At 43.4% G+C, this 21523-nt stretch overlaps 2 protein-coding genes across 3 annotated transcripts in view; both read left to right on the top strand.

Moving 5' to 3' along the window:
* Window positions 1-21523, top strand: part of Nca (neurocalcin homolog) — a 49128-nt gene that overhangs the window by 15551 nt on the left and 12054 nt on the right. The gene's annotated exons all lie outside the window — the stretch shown is intronic.
* The window catches only part of LOC135941524 (neuronal calcium sensor 2), a 42188-nt gene that overhangs the window by 14475 nt on the left and 6190 nt on the right, over window positions 1-21523 (top strand). Inside the window, exons 1-3 of one of the 2 annotated variants that reach the window (XM_065487129.1) lie at window positions 7796-7953; window positions 14289-14443; window positions 19349-19492. In XM_065487129.1, coding sequence (XP_065343201.1) covers window positions 14333-14443; window positions 19349-19492 — 255 coding nt within the window. In that variant the 5' untranslated portion in view covers window positions 7796-7953; window positions 14289-14332. Of the gene's footprint in view, window positions 1-7795; window positions 7954-14288; window positions 14444-19348; window positions 19493-21523 lie in introns of those variants that run through there. The other variant, XM_065487130.1, reaches the window with a different exon arrangement.

Genomic DNA, 21523 nt, shown 5'->3' with positions numbered 1-21523 from the left:
CGCTGTTTTCCTCAGAGATCCCAAACGTAGAAAACTTTTCATTTTGTACTCATGAGGACGCCTCATTGAGCCTGAAAAAAAATCAAATTTCTCGTTTGGACAATCAATTGCAATACGTTAAATCATCTGAGTCGTGCTTCTCTCAGCTCTTTAGAAATTGCTGGGATGAAGATGATACGCCGTGTTTTGATGCGAACAGATTTTGTTTGGTCAAGATATCAAATCATATTTGAATTAACACTTAAAAATTGTCTGATTACTCTGTAGTCAAATTGTTCCAGAAACGAAATGGACTGAACTATTGACTAATATATAATGTAGTTTTATCTCTTTTTAATACTCCCTTTCAATTAAAATTTTCCCCTCTTTATCTTGAGTTTCCATCACACTAAAATCAAATGAAGCAGCAGCAATATTTCAGCCTCACACCTGACAAAAATAACAAATTTAACACACGCGGTTAAATCATTCTCGCCACTTTCATTGTTCTCTGCCCTCGCGATCGTTCGCTCGAGTTGAACTCTCGAAGTTGTCTTCGCAAGGAAAACTTTGCGCCCTCGTGCATTGCCCATTGTCTTCGACACACGTGGGGTGACCCAACGCACGCAAAGCCGCGCGTACAAACACGGCGAAACTCGCTCGGGGATCGAGGCTCTTGCGAAAGAGAGAAAGAGAAAACCCCCGTCGGCTCGCTCGCTCGCTCTCTTCATTATGGGGGGTGGGGGCGAAGGGAAAAAACACAGACGGCGCTCGGCGAACTGGGACAACAATGGCTGCTGACTCGGCCGCTGACTGTGTGCTGGTTGCCTCCGAAAGGTCAAAGGTCAGTGGACCATCAAGAAATGGCGCGCTGCCGCCGGATCAAAGAGCCACGTCGGCGGTTGCAAATCAATGGCCGTGCGCGCTGCTTTGTCCGCCTTTGTCGCCGTCTTTTGTCGCTCGTCGCTGATCTGCAAATGCTGCTCTGCATCCTCAAAGGCTCCGTCGGACGCGTCGGTCTTGAGCGGAGCTTCGGCAGGATCGTGCGGTGCGGCTGGCTGGCGGCTCCAAGAAGCGGCCTCGTCGCAGGAAATAATGCATTGTGCGTCAAGTGCGGTCAAGAAGTTGCTGATTGTGAGGGGCAAATTTAGCGTGTAAGGAAACAAGCTCTTGGACGAGATCCAAAGCTGTACTTTCCTGCTACCAGCATTGCTTGGCTTTCAAGCTCTTAAGGGTCTGACTTGAGTAAACAAGTTAATTTCTGTTATCACAATCGAATTTTTCTAGACCACCATTAACAAATGAAATGCATCAGGGGGATAATTTAGAGGAGCATAGCTCGGAAGTTGCACAGTTACTGCAGTTTAAGTTGGCTTAGAAACCTGAATGGACAGAAAGTATAAATTGAAAACAGGGCTTCGGCTTGTTCTGCAAACCTATTTATGAGGCAAAGTGCATTACTGCATGGCATTCCTTAAAAATTCTGCATGAGCACATGTACGAATTGTTTTGTTTCAATTTTTACCCAAAAATCAAATAAGTAAAAACAACAGAAATAGTCAATGTGAATATATACCTCATTTTGTGTTCTTGAGAGCCAAAGAATAGATTCTTTCTGACAGTTTCAATCATTTGATTGTATTTTCCTTTTGGACTAAATTTGTGAACTAACTAATTTTAGTGTTCTATGTTTTATCATTCAGAAAATTATTAACTGTCCTGTTGTAGTATTTTCCTCGGGAACAGGGCTGCAGAAGTAGCGTTCAAGATGAATAAACTGACTATTTGCAAAAAGAATTCCGTTTCTTTATCCCATCAACATACATTCTTCAAGTGAGATCTTCTTCAACCAAATTGTAACAGTTTTTTCTTTCTTCAATTCGCCTCTATTGAATTGAAATGAGCGCATCTTCTCTTCTTTCCTCAGATTGTATAATAATGTAAGGCTCTGTTTACAAATTATGCTTTAAAAACTAAAATAACCGAACAAGGTTAAAAGTCAACGCGTCGAACGTGCAGACCTTCAAGCATTGGCACCAAGCTGCGGTGAGTGGAATCGCGAGGCGCCAACCCTTCCTGAAATTTCGATCTTTCGAGCCAATGTTGTACAATGGCCTTAAGCAAACTGAAGAACTCTCGAGAATTTGCACCAGGGCAGGTGTTCCTATCTGCTTTAAACTCCACTCTTGCGCGCGTGGATTGATACTCGAGCAAACATCAACAGCTTCCGAAGCAGAGCCAGCCACGGACGAGGTCCCCCGCTCGTGTGCTTTTCCGAACAGCTTATAAACATTTCACAAATTTCGCGGGGCACGCGGCGGTGGCACTCTCGAGCTCGGCTATTTACGCAAATCGCTGCTTTTTTCATATTCTCGCGAGTTGAGCCCGAAGAGCGCGTACTTAGGTATTCAATGCACGAGGCGACGTGCTTGAGAAACAACGCGCGCTTTGATAAATAATGAAACCGAAAAGCAGCCTTGATTTTGCACGTACGCGCCGCTTTCAAATGGCAATTTTTACGACGGCACACATTTTATTGTTATACTTGGCGCGCATGACCTCACTTGAATGCCGGCTGCGATGAGCACAGCCAATTTATTTAACGGCCATTAAGCGGAGGCACACTTTATTGGTTTGGACACACCGTGGAATTATGAACGGTGCCCTTCACACTTAAATGTCCACAAGTTAAAGGGCTGCTCAACCCTCGATTCGTAAGGGTGGCTGCGATAAATTTCATCGGCTAGTCGAAGGATTTTAATTATTAGTGCTCCACCGAGACTGAATTTAGTTTGAAATTAAAGATAAAAACAACTAAGTCCCATTTCTTTTAGGCCAGCAAACAAAAATCAGATATTGAAATAAACACAAAGAAAACTAATAATTTAAGCAATATTGCTCTTCTCTGCGCGGAATGGACTAAGGATGCGGGGTTAACAAGATTTTGCCACTCATTCCTCTTTTCGTTTTTGCTCTTTGTTAGCACTGACTGCAGTCATGCATTCAGACATTTTCAACGACCATTACAATTAATTCTGAATTCGTTGCAGCTAATACTGAGGCATGAATTTGGCTTAGAAGGTAGATAACGCTGTTGAAGTGGTCTGCTGGGGCAAAACAGTCGCTGCATTGTGCACAGTACACAAACGCGGTATTTTTTTTTCCAAATTTCAGCCCTCAATCCATACCGCCATACCGCCATTTCGTAAATTTTGAGTTTTCATTTTAAAGACTCGTCCTGAGGAATAATTATAATTGGTGAACCCGATAAAATCTTTTAGTTTTTATTCCAACTCCAAAACTGGAACGGTTTCAGCAAGATTAAAATATTTATGTCCAACAAGTTTCGGTCAAAAATAATTTATTAAGCTGTAGATCGGTTGAATGTGACCTTACGTCTGGCCCAAATAGTCGCGACTAAAGGTTAGCTTTGACGGCAAAAAAGCATTTTAAATTAACCGGCTGATAAGTTGATCCTGGAATCGCGGCGTGTAATCTGTGCCGACGATAAATAATGTTCGGCGGTGTGTTTTGACAACACGCGCGTAACCAAGGCAGTATGTACACATTTTCCCCCTTTTTTCATTCCACATTTCGTCGATGACACTGCAGTAGCGCTCGGCGAACGCATACAGAGGATTATAAAGTGCGGTGTCGCGCAACGCTGACACCGACGAGTGTTGTCGCGACTCAAGCAGCTCCCTCGCTCCTCTGATTTTCCTTCGCAGACGCGCATAAACTATCTAAGTGAGTTGGGAAATTTTGCCTCTGCAGAGAGGGCCAAACGTACTTTATTTTTGAACTGCTATGGATGAGGAGGAGCAAGAAGTCGCCGGCTTTATTGTTGTGTCTGCAGGATGCCCCCAAAGTTGAGAACAGCAATCTAGCAGTTGTAGACCAAGCTGGAGCAGTTGACGAGCACGGGCTTCATTTATTCTTAAAAAAGTAGTTCCGAGCTGCCTGGCAGGCTGGAACTTAGATGAATACGGAAGTTGGAATTGTCTCTGCAATGCACGTTGTAATCTGATTTGCACGCCCCTCTATATGAATTGACTAAGTTCAAAGAAAAAAAACTACAAACTCTTCAATAGCCTATTGACATTTTACGTGTTGCCATGAAAATCATTTCTGAATAACAACACATTTTTATCAAGACTATTTTTATTCGCTAAAAATTATTTGAAAAAGGTGGACAGTTTTTAGTTCACGAAATTTTTCTTTTCCCATATTCACATCTCTTTGGTTGGTTTTCCAACGACTTTATTCCCAATTTAAGATCGTGTGGTGAAGCATCCACATTTTCACTGACGCCGACCCCAAGAGCCACACCCTCCGATGGAAAACATTATTATTCGTAATGCTCGCATTGACATTCAGCACCGTACGGTGTGTACACCACAAAATATTCCCAGTGCAGAGACTATTAAGGGGTGGTTGTGTCACAAATCGCCGGAAATAGAGCGTTAGTTGAATAGAATCACATTCGCAGTAGAATTGATATCTTTGGTTTGCTGACGTCAGAGAGCGAGTGTTAATTATTCAGCACTACATGAAGCAGGCGTCGCCCGCCCGCCCGCCCGCCCGCCCGCCGCCCAGCGAGGAAAACACCCCACACTGGACGGGCTCCAATAAAACCGCGTTTTGCACCAAACAAACATGGAAAGAAAGAAAGAAAGAACGAGGGAGCGAGAGATGCCGCACCGGCGACGAGAGAAAGGAAAAGTTTGCCTGCTTAAAATGCTCCTAATTGGCGACTGCAGTGCAAATGATTGCGGCACACGGATGCTGCGCGCTGGCGTCGTCTCCATCTTATTTGCCCGGCACCGAATAAGCGAGACTCCTTGCTGGTCGTGACTTATAGCTCCAGCGCTTTGCAAATGAGCACAAAGCGTTTTTGTTTAGCCCATTGTTTTTGTTGCATTGCAGATGTTTGGGCTCTTTAAGGCGACGATCGATTTTCGCCTCAAGGAACGAGATCAGGAGTCGAGGAAAGCTTGTGATCCAGGCACTTTAATTGCATCAAACTTATTCATAAAACCTAAAATAAATTAGCTACGTTTCAGGGGAGAATCCTGTATGCCAGAATCTGAAATTTAGATCTTTAAAAACGTGTTGATTTTTTATTTTCCAGTAAATATTTTTAACCTTCTTTGTGATACCCTGGCTGACAATAATTGCTGACTAACAAAAACCACGAGCTCAATTTTGAAGAGAACATAAAACTTAAACTTATCTTAACTGCCAGCAATTCCTTCTTGCAAGGAGAGTAATTAAAATCAATTGAGAAGAGTGTCGATACACCTTGGGGTACCGCAATTTAGAGGCCGCTCAATTAGCCATGATTAATATCTTGGCAAGTGCGAGCGGCGCAGAGGTCGGGAGATTTCGACACACGCTGCCTGATGCATCCTAATGCAATACATCACCTCTCGGCAGTGTATGTCTGATCCGCAGATAACAATCCGAATTTCAATAAACAAAGCGGCTGCTGTCCAATTTTGACCGGTTTGATGACCCCGCACGTAAATATAATACGGGCGCGCGTAATTAATTGCCGCCGCTGTGGACTGAATCGTAACGAAAAATGATTAATGCACCGTGGCGAGAATAATGGGAGCACGAGGGATGGTTGCTCGGCTAATGGATCAGGAACAAGGCGTGGCCGCACTTCAATCCAAACTGCTCCTTCGAGTCGTGAGTACGATGTAAAAGCTGTGTAATCAGTCAGCTGATTCGTTCGTCGGAGGCTGAAAATGAAATATAAACAGTCTTTTTCACTGCAAATAATAATGGAACTCGGCTGAGCATGTTTGTGAGCACCGAAGCTAAGTTCGCAGCTGCGAAATTGCTATTTGCATGCCGTTGATGAGTCGACTCTGCTTAAACGCTTTGAGCTATTAATTTCGCCTTGTGTGGATTTCCATGCAGATGGGCTTTTTTATATCCTCCTCTCGTCTTTCATGCCCGCCAAGCGAGCTCGCAAAAACTTGGGTGAAAAACGGCTCGTTTTTTTGCTGCTTTACCTCGCAGCTACCGAGCAACCGAGCAGCCGAAAAGAGAGCCTTCGTCTGTCCGCCAGTCTGCGACCGAAACACATGCACGGCCCAATAAAAAGAGAATTAGCTTCAAAGGGAAATTGTACGACCCCAATCTCGTGACCAGATTTGAAGTTCGAGTGGCGGATTGTCTTAATTGAAATTTAAAAGCAGGTTTATTTCCTTGCTTGAGGCTGTTTGCGAGCGGAATTAGTGCCTAGATCTCTCCGTGCGTGTTCAGCGGGGGTGAATAAATTTAGAAACTCCTTTAAAAGGGCCTAGAGGTCCCTTGCAACCTGAAAGGAAAGGAGCGGGGGTTGGACACGTTGCAGAAAATGGCATGTTACTGGTGAGTATAGTTAATAAATAGTGTTCCCTCTCTGACGTCAGCACTAGCTCCCGAATTAAATATTATATGCTGGTAGCGGCTAGGTCTCCGCAACCGAATTATTGCATGATTGAGGATTTCGGGGCAAGTTTAGTATCATAAATTCACCCGTAATAAATCAATTTGGACGCGTAATTATCCAACAATTTATGGAGCGTTTACGGTCTTGAATATATGCACGTGTTAAACGTTGCGAGTAATTTAAATAAACGCCGCAATTGTCACCGCCGGCGCTTTGTCTTTTGTGTGCAAATTGAAAGATGTGCCTGTGCTGCCAAAAATGCGTTTTGGCATCGTTCCTTTGTTGGCGCAACAGTTGGGGGCTGCAAAATTGATGCAAGGCTGCCAGCATGCACCCTCGCCACCTGCTCACATGCTGGCTGGCTGCAAGCATGCGAGTCGGCCAGGTCGACGTCCGTTTGTCCCACTCACCTGCGTGATGAAAACAGTTCTGTATGGAGGTCTTCAGTCAGACTGTGAGAGATAAAAAGGGGTCGCAATCACCGCTGCGGAGAGATAGAGCGAGCACTGGCTTTGGCTACCGCGTTCATATATTGATGAGTACGCTCGGCGACTCCCTTTTGAGACCAGAGCAAACACGGAAAGCAACTATTTCCTGACGAAAATTGGGACTTCTTGCTGCAGGGGAAAAGCTCTTTTCCATTTCGCGCGTCGAGGAGGATGAGATTCTTCCACTTCATTCTGTGTGATGGATGGAGGTGCTAATTTGAAATCACAGCTGAAAAACTCAACCCCGCGTGCGTCGCTTTTACGTTCCAAAAATTACCTAAAAAGGCGTATAGGGTTAAATCGCTTTCCTGACGTCAATGAGCAAGCCAATAGAATGTATTAGAGCTCCTTTAAACAAGACCGTGCCATTTTTCGTCGCAACGAAATTGCAGCAAATTCAAAGCAGCCGAGGGAGCAGGCGTACTTAAACGCGAGTTTCGCCCCTCCATCAATTGGGGTGTGTGCTATTCGGGGAAAAACCGTTTGGTGCGAGAGTTACGCAAATTGCCGTTCGGAACAGTTTTCGACGCAATTTTCGAGATAACCATGCTCAGCGAAACGACGAGGCCGGCCGCAAAGGATAAAATCCGTTTGCATAAATTACGGTCGGTTGCTCGCAAATCTCCCGTGGGAATACACACTTTTCCATTAAAATGCACGTACTCGTTCCGTCTCACACCAAACAACGGAGCCGGCACACGAGAGTGACATCGGCGAGCGCCAGGGTTTCTCACTCAGGAAAAGTGCAGAAGCTCGGCTCTGGAGGATCGGGGGTCGGAGGGACCGCTGCCGACGCCGTGGAGCGCGCGAGATCGATTTTAGCGGGCGAGGTAGGCGAGGCGACGGAGGAGAGGCGCCTGCCGAGTGCGCCGGCGGACCGAGTAGGAGCGCTGGCTGCCGCAACCGTGTCAGGGCTCGTCCGCCGTTCAGTCTGCCGTCTACCCAGTACCGCAGAGGTGCGTGCTCGCGGTGTTTGTGTCGTGCTCAGTGTGTCTGCTGTCATGCTCCCCGCCTTCTGCTGAACGCCGACAGAAACTTTGGGTGAGTTCTCCGGCCCGGCAAATGCTCCTTCACTGTACCTGAGATGCCAATTGCTCCATTCATTCACGTTTCTCGCTCGGGATTTGCGATCAGTAAAAAATGGTGGATGTGAAAAAGTACTGGCACTCCCAAAAGAGCATTGCGTTAGATGCTCACCAAAACTGTCAGCAAATGAGACTAACAAAAAGTATTTTTTTATTTCAGGACAAAATACGTGATTTTTTGTCAAGTTATGCGAACATCATTGAAAGTCGGAATTAGAAGCGGTTAAGATATGGTCCTATTTCAAATTTTAATTTTTTTTTCAATTGATTTTATAAAAAATTGGTATTAAGGATTTCAGTGTTAATATATAGAGGCTGAAAATCTGTCTTACCACATTAATAGTCGTTGCAAACGCCATTTTGGCATGAGAGGCTGGGCCCGGTGCTCATTATAAAGTCATTAGGTCGTGCGATAAAAAATAAATACACAGATTTGTATTTTCTCCTCGTTTCACTCGTATAGTTGGCAGGATTTTAAATGTTCCAAGAAAAATTATGAATTTTCACCGCACAGGGTTGAAATTTTGCCAAGTTGCATACGCTTTACCGTAGTGTGAAAAGTTTCACATTAATTTTTCTGCGGAGCGTTAATTTGCAATTTAGATCGAGTGTATTCTGCACTTTGTGCTACGGAGGAGGTTTGAATATTCAAATATTTCTTCCTGCTTGCGCCCACTTTTCAGACAATGCTCACGTCAGGCGTTTATTCCAGCGTAATGCACTTTCTTATCAGCACTGCTGGCGGGCCAGGCGCAACATGAGTCGCGTCTCGTCCTATCAGGCCCGCACGTAAATCTCCGCTCCCACATTCAGAATCGCGAAATTAAGTTCGTCTCTCGCTCTCTCGTGGGACAGAAAGCTGATTTCCATTTTTTTTTGCTGCAAAACGCAGCTTGGAGTGAAAAATTGCAGCTTTTATGACATGCAGAGGCAAAATAAACAAATCGGCGTAATTTTTTCCCAACCTGAGCGGCGCGGCTGCTTTATTTATTGGCAGCGGCGAGAAACTTTCTCCGTTTTTTGTTCCCCTCATTTCGTGTGCATGTTACTATTCTCGCCTGTTAATTGAGTTATTGATTCAGATGCGCGGCGATAAGCGTGCGCTCGTATTTTCTATACATATACGGGCACACAAAGGCTTGCTAGAGAAAGAGGACTTATCTGCTGAATGGCGCAGAAATATTATTTATTGAGCACTTTCCTTGCAGCGGAGCTCGTAAAATTGTTGTAAAAAGGGATACGATGCTGCGCGCCTGAATCGGTCTTAACGATTCGCTTTTAGCGCTGCGCTATCACGAGTGACCATTAGTGAAACGGCAAGATTGGCCCCATCTGATTCCGCACTGACAGATGTCACTTTTTAAATTTCTTTCAGTTTCATGCGAGGCCACGAGTTTCAGTTTTAATACGCTGACGGACAATTCATTGCCTGAAAAATTGTGCTGATGCAGCTGATCAAAGCAGACGGTTGGTTTGTATTTCTTTTTGGTTCGGCTCTGTTTGGTCATGGCCCTGCAATGCGATGTATTTTAGCAATGTGCGGAATGGTGTGACTAAAACTTCTTGTTTTCCAAAACCCGTCATTACAAATTATGGACTGATCCTCCCATTCTAACGGAAACATTGTCCTGCTGAGCACAATAATTTTCCAACGCAACATGCTAATCAGTTCAATATATAGTTGGTATGTACGTAGTTGAATGTCCGCCAACTCATTACTCGGTGGTTTGCACCTGATCTGGCTTGATTGGACCAATGTCTCTATTGTTTCAATCAAAGCCTTCCATGCGGAGGCAACGGTAGCTTTTCGGTGGGCTTTAATCGGCCTCGAAGCCTATGTCATCCGCTCAGCATCATCGGTGTTCACAGCAGCCATCAGTGCTTGAGTGATTCCGGGTCCAACATAAATCCAACCGCCTCCACCGAAAAGGCAGAGATTACGAAAGAGTATTGACAACAAGGCTTAGCCCTCTTTGCTGTCTTAAACCGTCTACATTAATTTAACCTGTTTGACGGCCATTAGTTTCGACCAAATAATCGAAGGGCCTTAAAATACCACATTATTTATTTTGTAATGTATAATAATCACGTACTCATGTGAGCTTAGGTAAAGAAGTTCCTATTGCGACGTACATTATTTATTTTTCAACTGATGAGATGATCACCTCATAAAAGCGCCGAATATTATCATTTTTGAGTATTTTGCTAATTTTGTGTTAACGTTGAAAATCGTAAAATGATCAGTTTTTAAATTATTATCCAATCGTTCCTATGTATATATTTCTCAATAATTGTCAAAAAGTTATAATCATAAAATCCTAATTAAAATGTGGCTGTTTTAGTATTTTTTCGAAAATTAGAGTAAAAACCAAATATTTATGTTTTTAGATTTTTCTCTCATTGAAAAATCGCCTTTGTATTTTTCCGAATCGGAAATCATACTTTGGCACCAACAGTATTAATAAAAAAGTATTGGATAATTCTCACATATATATGCAATTTCATCCCTTTGGGTGGATCACGAGACTGGAAAAGCGTAGGGAACGCGTGAGTGCGTTCGTCGGCGCCCCGGACCAATATTTTGCAAGAGCCGGAACGTGAGCCTGTCATCATTAGTCGGATCGGGATCGACGGGTGGATGTCGTTTGATTGGAATTTTCCACTCGAGCAGTTGAAATTGTGCTAATTGGCCGGGGCAAGCAGTAGGCCGACGTAAAATCAAACTGAAGCGTCATTACCGCCCTCAGCCTGATATTTGTCACTCGGCGAGCGAGACAGATCCGCCGTCGGGCCAGACAGGTGCGCGCCGCGCCGATCGCAGCGTGTGCCGCCGCCATTGACTCTCATTATCTCAGTCCGGTCGAGCGCGCTCGTCCGCGTGTCAATGAAAATGAAAATCAATCCTGTGCCGCACAGTAATCATGCATCAGATCGATTATACCGCCCATTGTGCAGTGAAAAAATTGACAGGCGCGCACCTGACCTTTCGCAATAAGTGTCAGAAGCATTTACTTTTCCTTTCTGGGTGGTCGTTCTGAACTTTTCTATGCACTCTCTTGCTTTCGGTTTATTTTGCAATGAAAGAAACCATCCATTAAAAATATCACGTTTAAAAACTCCTGCCTTATTTAGAATCCTCCTATATCGTAAATAATTAAAAGAAACTGTTCTAAATTAATAGTTCCAAGCAAGTTCTATCCAGTCTCTTACAGTGGGATATTTGAGACACGAATATAATTTAAAATTATCTAGGTAGTATGAATTTTCATAACTGCTCTTAGTTCCCCTGCCATGTATCATCGTTCGATTCGTCATCGCAAGTCACGTTTTGCGCGGCGCCTCGAGTAAATGGAGCAAACTCTGCTGGCTGCTTTTGGGCGAACTAATTGAAATTTCGTGTGATGCCTAGAGCTTTCCATTTTTAGTCAGTTGCCAGGCGTATTTGATGCGGCAACACGCGGCGAGCGGGCGGCAGGCGGCGCGCCTCAATGAGAGCTCTCCTCTTGTCCAAAGCCGAAAGCACGGCCCAATTATGAACCCTCGGCGGCCGCTTCCTTGCTTCCATGCTCCGCTGGACCAGCGAAAAATCCGATTTCGCCTCCAGCCTCAACTCACTCTCGCGTTAAAAATGAGCCAGTTTTCAATTTGTAGTTGAAAAGAGCCAAAGGGGTTCGTGTTTAGTAATATCTACTTTTCGTCGCGTCTTAATAAGGTGATAACTACATTCAAATATTAACCAGAGTCTCCAATCCGTTTAGAAATTTTCTAGAGGATATTAATGATTGTGGGCTGCTCTGCTCAATCTTAAAAATTACATAGAAATTACCTAACTATCAGTTAAAAATAAAATATAAATACTCACAAGAAAATTGCGGAAGCCTTAAAATTTGAAATATTGAATGGCCGCGGTATCAAAGAATTAGAATCTTATTGTAATATTTAATATTTTTATTTATCTGTTTAATTTATTTATCTATCTGTATCAGCTTTACAAACTCAATTTAGTCTGGCGGTATTTCGCTCACAAAATTGGGTGAGGATGATTCAAAGAATTGAATTAGTAACTTGATTAGATTTGACTGCCTCGTTGCATGCTCTCATTTTACGGCTTTTGAGCTGTCCACATGTTTGTGGGAATCAAAAACCAGACTTTTGAGTGGACGTCTGTTTGCCTTCATTAACTGGCAGTTAGAGCGTGCCGGCAGTTTCAAATATTAATCAACAAATCGATATCCATGCGGAGAGAGATAGATGAATGGAAGAGTCGATTGCGCGCAACCGACCGATGAGCAGCCCTCGCCACCGCCCAAACTTGGTTCGTTTCGGGCGCAAAAAGCCGGCCAGAATGGATTTCTGATCGTTTTTAACCAGCGGTCATGTCGGACCGCGTAATTTTTTTTTACTCTTCGGGCGAGTGTAGGTCAAGTCGTAAAAACTGGTGGCTAGTGCATCTAAACCTGCCCCGCTCGCGATGGCCGCCAGCATTATCAAACAAATAACTGTAGATTGCGAGTGAGACAATACGTTTATATGGACGAGCGAATTCGCCGGCCGGCCGGCTGGCCGGGGCAGAGCCAGCGAGCTAGCTGAAACAAAAAACACGCTTAAAACCTTAAACAGCAGCACGTAGATATGTGGAGCAAGCGATTAACTGCTCTTCGCGGTGTCCTTTCGCAACAAAGCTCTCTAATTGCCTCCTTCGAAAGACAAATAATGGACCGCGCGTTGTCATTAAGGCCTATTTTCATACAATGCCCGTCGTTTTCGCTCTGCATTGTTGCGGTACAAACATCTGCGGTTGAAACAGGACCTTTGAATCTTTTTGTCCTTCGCAGAATTGTTTCTTTCTATATATACCCTTTTAAATCTTGCATGTCGACAAAGAGTAATTAATTTAGTTTAAATAAAAAAACAAAAGGAAATTCGCTTAGCTAAACAAAACATTTGAAAGTTTTCACTCCACCCTCAAGGGAACAAAATTATAAATAACACTTTTTTCGTATTCTGTGTTTCCAATTTGGAGCACACAAAGCAGGCTAAAAATACAGTTTTTTTAAACAGTTTCTTTTGACTAACGCGTCGTAAAATGAATTCCAAGAATAACAATTTGTACAAAACACTCGGCTATTTTTGAACCATACTAGACTCACGTAAGTTTTCCGTTATCAGCCACTCGATTTTAAAACTGCCGTATGAAAATGCGTTGTTTCACGAGCAAGCGTCAATGTTGAGAAGGAAAGTTGGTGCGCCGAGCGGAATTACTTTTGCGGCTGATTGGACCGAGCCGTCGTTGCCTTTTCGAGTCTCGAGAGCTTTCCAAAAAAGTTCAAACCCGCGGTGTAATGAGTTTTCGTGGGCGAGCCGCGCGAGAGTCGTAAACACTGCGAGCGTAAATCCAGAACCGCGAATATGTCGCTGTAAAAAACAGACTCCTTTCTCGCGGCTGCCGAGACGAAGATTTATCGCCCCCTTTTCCTGCGTATTCACCTTTCAAGTTTTCCCACGTCGCCCGGCAGTCCAAGTGCCGATGCCAAGATGGTGCCCGGCAAAATATTATGTGCCCTTCCGTCACTCGATCCTTCAACTCGGCGCATTGCAAATTGCTCTAATCAAAAGTAAATTGCCTGGTATCAATCTGCTTTCGTCGCCCAACAATGCCGTAGTGATGATTTATGTTCACGCCTCATTCAATACCCACAAGCAGTGTCGACAAAAATTAATTCTGACAGCAGATTTTTTATTTGCCAAGCGTAATTTGATACGCTTCAAACGAAATTGAATTGGAAACCCTCGATTACTCTGCGATACAACATATAAGGGAACATTAGTCGTTACTGTTCTTGGCACATAATAAAAATGACGAATTCGAATTGGTATGTTAAGAGACAGAATGACGTCGCCGTATTGCTCGATATTTTCATATTGGAGGTATTGAAAATCTGTCATTCTTATTATGAATATTTAATTTACATTCCATACCTAAACAAGTGCCTTTGAGCAAAGTTTTGATGCATGATAATGTCAAATTATATGAATAAAAAATTAAAGGCATAGTGATAACATTTTTGAGTTGAGAAATTCCTGATAAAAACTGATAAAATTAAGCTGACAGATAAGCCTGAGTTATCAACATGCTTTAGACCATTTTTGTGCTCACATTAATCAATTTAAATGTGAGGGAGCGTCCAAACAGCGTAGAAATACAAGTATTGCCAAGCATGTTTTCACTTTAAAAATAAAAAACAAGTTCCTGAACAGATATTTAACAGCCCTTGTTTTTTCTTGTTGCAGACAGTGTTGTGTGGTGATCGTCTAGGCGTCGTTAGTGTGTCACGATGGGGTGTTTCGGAAGCAAAGAAAAACTCTCCAAAGAAGACATGGAGTTCCTCAAGACTCACACTCGGTACGACGAGGCAACAATCAAAGAATGGTACAAAGGCTTCAAGGTGAGCAGAGACGACGAAATGACCGAATTTATTACCATTTCGTGCATGCATAATTAGCCGTACATGCTCGTTTATTACGATTCTCGCGTTTTGCGCGCCGCCGACCGCCGCTCGGTCGCTCTGTGGGCCGAGCGTGCTGCGAACTTGGCGCGGGAACGAGCCGAGAGCAATCCACAAGTTGTTTTCGGTGTCGGCTTCCATCGGCGCCGCGTGAAAGCGGGGCTGAAAAATTAATGCTAACGGCCGCCAAGAGGAGTCTTCCACCCGATTTCTTTCCTTCGTGCGCCGAACTAAGGCGCCACGCGTTTTTGCCACGAACCCTTTCCGCCCCGTTTGCTTATCTCCGCAAATTGAGACGTTCCTAGACGAAAAAAGTAGACGTATCGCCCGTGGCAGCTCCTTCGTCAAGTACTGAATTGAATTAAAGAGCGCTTTAACACAATTACAACCCCTTCAAACGATGTCTTTTCAAGAAGATACAGAGGTTACTATAACAAGCGGACGCTTCAATGATCGAGAAAGGGGCTTAAATTTTATTAAAAAATTGCTTGATGACATGCTGACGTTTGGAGGTTTTGGATCCGTTTTAAAAAGGGCACGGGACTTTAGACCTTGATGAAATTTGTGTTCTAGAGAAGACTTGTTACTTCACACTCTTTTTTATTGTGATGAAAGTCAATTTTAGATATGTGCTTTTCTTATAAATGAAGTGCTCAACTCCAATTCTAATTAACTTGAAATTATTATGACTGAGAAGCAGTCAAGCCACGTATAAAAAATGAAAACACTTGTGTTAATTGAAAAACTTGCTTGACAGCTTATTTAATTAAATTAAAAAAAAATGGTTTTAAAAGTATCATTTATTTAAAAGGGATGGAAGTATTTATGCTTATTCATTTCGCTCTTCATATTTACTGTAAGCCATTAGAACCTTTTAAACAAATTGGTTGTTCAAGTTTTCTCAATTGGCAATCTCCTTTTGATACACAATATAAAAACCCCCATTACAGCTAATACTTTTTGAAAGCTGCAGCGAAATGGTGCATTTGGATCAATTTCTGCTGCTGGGACAAATGCATTTTGCGTCGCGGAATGAAAGATCCTGCAGTGCAGCCGGGCAAAGACGCCGGCAGCCGAGTCAAGCAAGAGTAATTGAATGTGGACGGTAGCGCGATACACCGCTGGGGATAGACTTGAACAAGCTTTTTCGATTCGGCATAAATTTCCCCACAGAGATATAGCGGTTACGTAACCTGTTCGGCGGCGGCGACGATGTTCGCGTGACGCTGCCCGCGATTTATGACCCAGCGCATGAACACACATAAATACGCCAAACACGTATAATATGTGTGTGTATTTGGTTTTGGGCGCGCAACTCGTGTTTGTAGCTGCAAACCGCAAAAGCCGTCGTCGTCTTGTGCGCGGCGGCGGCATCGCTGCGGATTGCCTCGCTGCGCGCGCCCGGCGACACAGATTTGTGTATAATATAATCGTGCGGTGCCGCCGCTTTCATGTTGCGTTGCGTGCCCACTGCAATTACACATAAGACTCGCGGATGAATCAACAGTTAGCAGTTTGTGTTGGTGAGTGTACTCCGTTTGCATACGTAAAAATACACGGTCGGCCGGCCGGCGTACACAATTTGCTGGGGTCCGATCTGGCCGGGAAAAGGGGAAACTTTGTCTCGCACCACGCACACAGAGCGGGAGTAAATCGGATTTTGTCATTTTGTCGTAGTCTCACGCGCGAAAAGTTCGCTCGTGCGGCCGGAAAGCAAATAAGCGACCGGGCTGCCTGCTTTATTGGGGTTAATCTACCGAATTTCGGTCTCTATTTAAGCCACGGGCTGACACGCCCGGCAAACTTTTTTAATTTTGTTGAGAGCAATTGCTTTATGATCGAGTCAACTTCGCTCCAGCCGCCGACAATAAAAATTTATGGTTTTCCTCCAGACGGTAAAAAATGATCAAACTTCTTCTGTTACGCCGCGTAAAAAACGCCGATCTTGATAAGCACGACTCTTTAAAATCGCTAAGTAGCTCTAATTTTTGCTGATTGCTGGAGGTGGAGCCGTTCTCGTCGGCGCAATCTGGGTTACATCTGAAATGCACTAAATTAGCTCTGCCTCGCAGGGATATACGGGACGGACTTGTCATTATGCAGGCAGCGTTGTTGTGCCTGGCCAAAAAACACGTTTAACCGACGGAGCCGTGCAAAAGCGATCGGAAAATTCAATTGGCTGGGGAGAGAGAGGAAAAACGACGGGCCGACCATAAAATTGAGCTACGAGCTGACCGCGCGCATAATAAATAATTCTGGCTGTGGGCATGTGAGCCACTTTTAGCCAGTTTCCCCTCTCTCTCACTCGCACTCTAATAACAGCACATTTTGTTCTTTAATCCAGGTTAAATTTCCCAGCGATTTGTCTGTGAGTGTATCGAGCGTTAATCGCCCGGCCGCACTCGAATTTATCGGCTCGCACACATGTACTCTGGCACTCGAGCTTGCTTGCTTTTCGCCGGCGAGTGTGCGATGTATGTGTCAAATCTAGTCGAATCCTCTATTTGCACTCACTCGCAAAGCCCAAGAGGACGAAACGGGCGGTAAATAATTTACGGCGCTCCGTGATTCGCTGCGCCGGCGGCGGCGGCGGTGGGTATTTGGACAAATTGCACCGCTTGTTATCGTTTCGCTGATGTTATCGCGAATGTTGTGGAAAGATTTCGGTATTGATTCTACCCAGGAGACGCTGTTTGTCTTTTATCAGCGTAATCTGATAAAATGAAACGCGAACCGAGAATTTCGCTAAAGTGAGTTATGTGAAGAAATTGGCAGTGAAACATTTTACGGATATAGAATGACGAAAATTATTATAAAGCAGTAACAAATTCATAAAGGATGTACCGAAAAAATTGAGCTCTGGAAATGGAGAGTTGCCCGTACATTGCGACATTTTCGATGTCCGCAGAGTGAAAACAAGGATGGCATACATAGAGATTAGGACTCATCTATAGGGGCTCTAATCATATTAAAAGTTTGAATTTAGCTGTTTCAGTATTCCATTTGATCCATTTTTCACAGTGGTGCATACTATATGAGTAAGCCATTTCTGCTTAGTGCTTACCGATTGTTCGGCACTAATAAGATAGCCAATGAAGAAAACACCAACAGTTGACTCATCTTAATCTCAATAATGATCTTTACTACCTGGTACAGTGATGACGTCACCGTATTCTACTTAACGCTTGCTCTCCTTTTTAGTTTGGTGTCCAAACAACGCTCTTTCCATTGACATATTATGTTCCTATTCAGATTGATATTTAATCTTCGTCTGAAATCCTATAAAGGACCTTTAAACTACCATTTTTCAAACGGTTAGATTGGCTTCTGCAAAGCTGTTTTACGACACAAAACCGGAAAATTGCTCCTCATAAGGAAAAAAATCGGCCCATCATGCAGATGTGCAAACTTCTCTTTCTCTACGTTCAAGCTTAACTGGAAATCTGTAATTTAATATGCTGCGCGTGTTCCTGCGAAGTGGAGCAAAAGTGTCGTTTCCGCGCCATGCTCGATTATTGTCGGTTAATTTATATCCGTAAGTGCGAAATTTAGTGTTGGTCCGACTGTAAAAACAGTCCGCTTACACAAACATGCGTGCTACGAACATGAGCACTAATTTCAAAAGCTGCTGACTGCTGCGCGCACCTAATTAGCTCGGCTGCGGTGCGCTATTTTTATTGCTTTTCATTCCGCGTTGCGAATAAATTAAGCAATTAAGCGCGGCCAATTATCGGCGGGAGACTTGCAGTTAAATTGCTCACACAGCTGCGAGCGGAATGAAAGGAAAGCAGAAGTGACAAGCTGTAGAAAAATTGTGTTTCCACTCTCTCAGCTCAGAGTTATTGTGGGCCTCATTAAGATATAATGCTTTTCGGCCGAGTGACTAAAACATATAAATAAGCTACAAGCATTTAATCTTCGAATTGGATATGTTTCAATAAGCCTCGTGAACTGAAACCTAGACTGCCGCGGTTTTAACGAAACAAAAGAGCGAGACAATTAAATGTATGACTCTGGTAACGAGTGTTGCTTTTTTATAAACTTTTGATGCTCGTCTTTCTCCTTTTCAGAACATCCTACGTGCTTTTCAAACCGTAGAATAACGTGGATTGAAATCTAATCATCGAATAATCAAAGATACCATTGACCATGAAAAAGTAGAGTGTTAAAATTGTGTTAATTTTTACTCCGATTCAGAAACAAATTGTTTAGTTAATTCGTAAAAGGATAGTTTTGTGGGTTTATCACGAGACACATTGCAACATCTGTTTTCTAATCCAATCCCATTTAATAATTCTTCACTTCTGTAGAACGATGGAATTAATCAGAAGCTTTTTCCCTCAAATGGTCTCTCGTTCCTTGACCGCGTAGTTTCTGTCGCTATAAAACGCAAAACTTTCACAAAATGTAAATATGCTTTCGTTTGTTCGGTCGGAAGGCGTGCACAAAAGGCGCCGCCGACTTCATTTTCGAGAGTCGCGCCTCAATTATGAATGCGGTGATCATATTTATGTCTTGGCGGAAGGGTTGGAGCCCCCGGCGCCAGATTACGGTGATAATCAGGCCGTTGGCAGGCAGCTTGCTCGGCGTTGTCGGAAAAATCTAATTTGCTCGCCCGGGCGGAAGGTCCCGCTCGGCAGGCAACCAAAAAGCTGCGGAAAATGAGAGTTGCGGCGCGCACACCTGAATAATGCAAGCCTCGATGAATTGTTAAATCCCCGCGGGGGGGAAACGGCTTCGAATTAAACGCGAAACAATCTGTTTGAGAAGGGTATACTTGGCGATTCATGCACGATTCTTTGCCACGCATGTGACTGACGACTCGTTTTCGTTTGTTTGTTGCAGCAAGACTGTCCGAACGGACAGCTGACGCCGGCCAAATTCGTGGATATGTACAAGATGTTCTTCCCGAGCGGCAACGCTGAAGAATTCTGCGACCACGTTTTCCGCACGTTCGATATGGACAAGAACGGCTACATCGACTTTAAGGTGAGTTTTTCCCCAGTGTAAATTATGTGTTGCGGAGCCGAAGGAGTTTCAAAAGAAATATGGTAATTATTCTTGAGAGTTGTAAAAGTTGGAATGAGTGTTGCGATTTTTAACACGGCATTTTCGACGAGAAATCTATCGTTTGTAAAATTAGTCTAAATTTAAAACTTTTTGAAATTTTTTTTCTTGTTTCCTTCTTTGCCGCTGAATGGGATTTTTCGTTTCATGATATTTTTCTCTTAAACATCATTGCCACGTTTTATCTCCTTGACTCTCGAGAAAAATCAACAAATAACAATTTGTGTCGCATTAACCTGATATTGTGGTATCGCAAATACACTTATTATTATCTTTTGAATTATTTAATCAACAAGCTTAACTCATTATTGTTATCAGTTTGCATATCAAAATCAGGCCACCCTTTTGACTTTCTTCTAATTAAATATTTAAAATCGTGACAGTGAAATTATAAGCCCTGCTTCGTGTTTTCTTTAAGCCGCTTTATTTTCATCGTAATATTTTAGAATTACTAAAACTTCAAAGGAAAACTCAGTTATCCCCTTCATTTTGAAACTAAGCGGAAAACGTTTTTGTCGTGTTGAAAATTGTAGATCGCTAATTGCACCTGAAACACGTTAGAGCAGCGACGAAGCAAATAATGACAAAGCCTTTGATCTAGAAAAGCTCTGTTTCGGGCAGAGCAAATTGGTGTGGCACTTTGACACGGTTGTTTACCCGAAAGCGCATTTTTGTCCGGCGGGTCTGTTCAAACACGTGGCGGAAAGGATACTCTCAGTCAGACCCGGCCCATCGGCCCGACAAATAGCGACGCGCTTGTGTGTATATGTGCGTCTCGCGTGACGCCCGACGAGAAGAGAGGAATTTGCAAACAGAGGCGCAGGAAATTTCCTGCGGACGCGGTGGAGGCGGCGCCGAAAGCGATAGTGTCCGTCACATCCACACACAGACACTCGGTGGTGCGGCGTGCGTGGCGTGTGTCGCCGACGGTGGCGCGTTTATTCAGCAAGCAGGCTGACGTCAATCCATCTATATTGATTGCCCGAAATTCGTCTATTATGCATGGCTGAAAAAACAGCCGCAGCTGTTGCTCGCGTTCGCTCGCTCGCGGTGCCCCGAAATCCAGTTTCGCAGCCAGATTTGCTAGCAAGCGAGCGAGCGAACGAACGAACGCAGCCGCCGCCGCGCTTGCTTAATTGATCTCAGGGCGCGCGTTTCCACTATTTTACCTTGCTCCTTCTTCCGTACACTAACTGGGTCATTTCGACAGCCTAATACACCTTAGCTGCTTACGCTCAACTGCCCTTGGGACGAGCACTGACTAAACTATTTTCCAATAATTGGCAATTTTCACCAATTATTGCTTCCGCACGAGGATTTTGATAGTGCCACTTTATGCGGTGCTGCAAATTACACCAGTTGAAATAAAAAGCATCTTTAATACATAATTCCAGAGCTTTGATGGAAATGCATCTATGCTTTTTTAACTACGCAGTTTTAATTTTTTCTTGCTTTTAGGGGAAAAATAAAAAATATTCTACCTAATTAAGTTGCTTATTTTTGTTGAGCGATCATAAAAAAACAATAAGAGTGACAATCGCCAAAAAAAAATCATGATTGAGAATCTTGCATTCCTCCTTTTTCCATTTATAATTCAATTTATTTGAAAAATCTTGAATCCGAAACTATTTATTCTTGATTAAACCCTCTCTGGATTTTTAAAAGTCAACAAGAAATTGTTTAGAATTTTTGAATCACCACCCATACCGAATTTAATTTCTTTGACCAAGCTAAATTCAATTTCAGTTGCGAATTTAATCAATTTTATTCACATCGAAGCCATAGTTATTCAAATGAAATTTTATCCAGCGTTTGCGAACTTTCTGATCAAGAGAATTAATTCGAAATGGAAATGTTTCAAGCATGGAAATTTTCTACGTGATGAAAAGATATTAAAAGTTCGCTATTGAATTACGAGAATGATTTAATTCTTAAAAAACCCTTTAGCGAGAA

Source organism: Cloeon dipterum, chromosome 3 (assembly GCF_949628265.1).
Source record: "Cloeon dipterum chromosome 3, ieCloDipt1.1, whole genome shotgun sequence".
Lineage (NCBI taxonomy): Eukaryota > Metazoa > Arthropoda > Insecta > Ephemeroptera > Baetidae > Cloeon > Cloeon dipterum.
The sequence above is the reverse complement of the archived record's forward strand: the minus strand, read 5'-3'. Positions and strand labels throughout refer to the sequence as shown.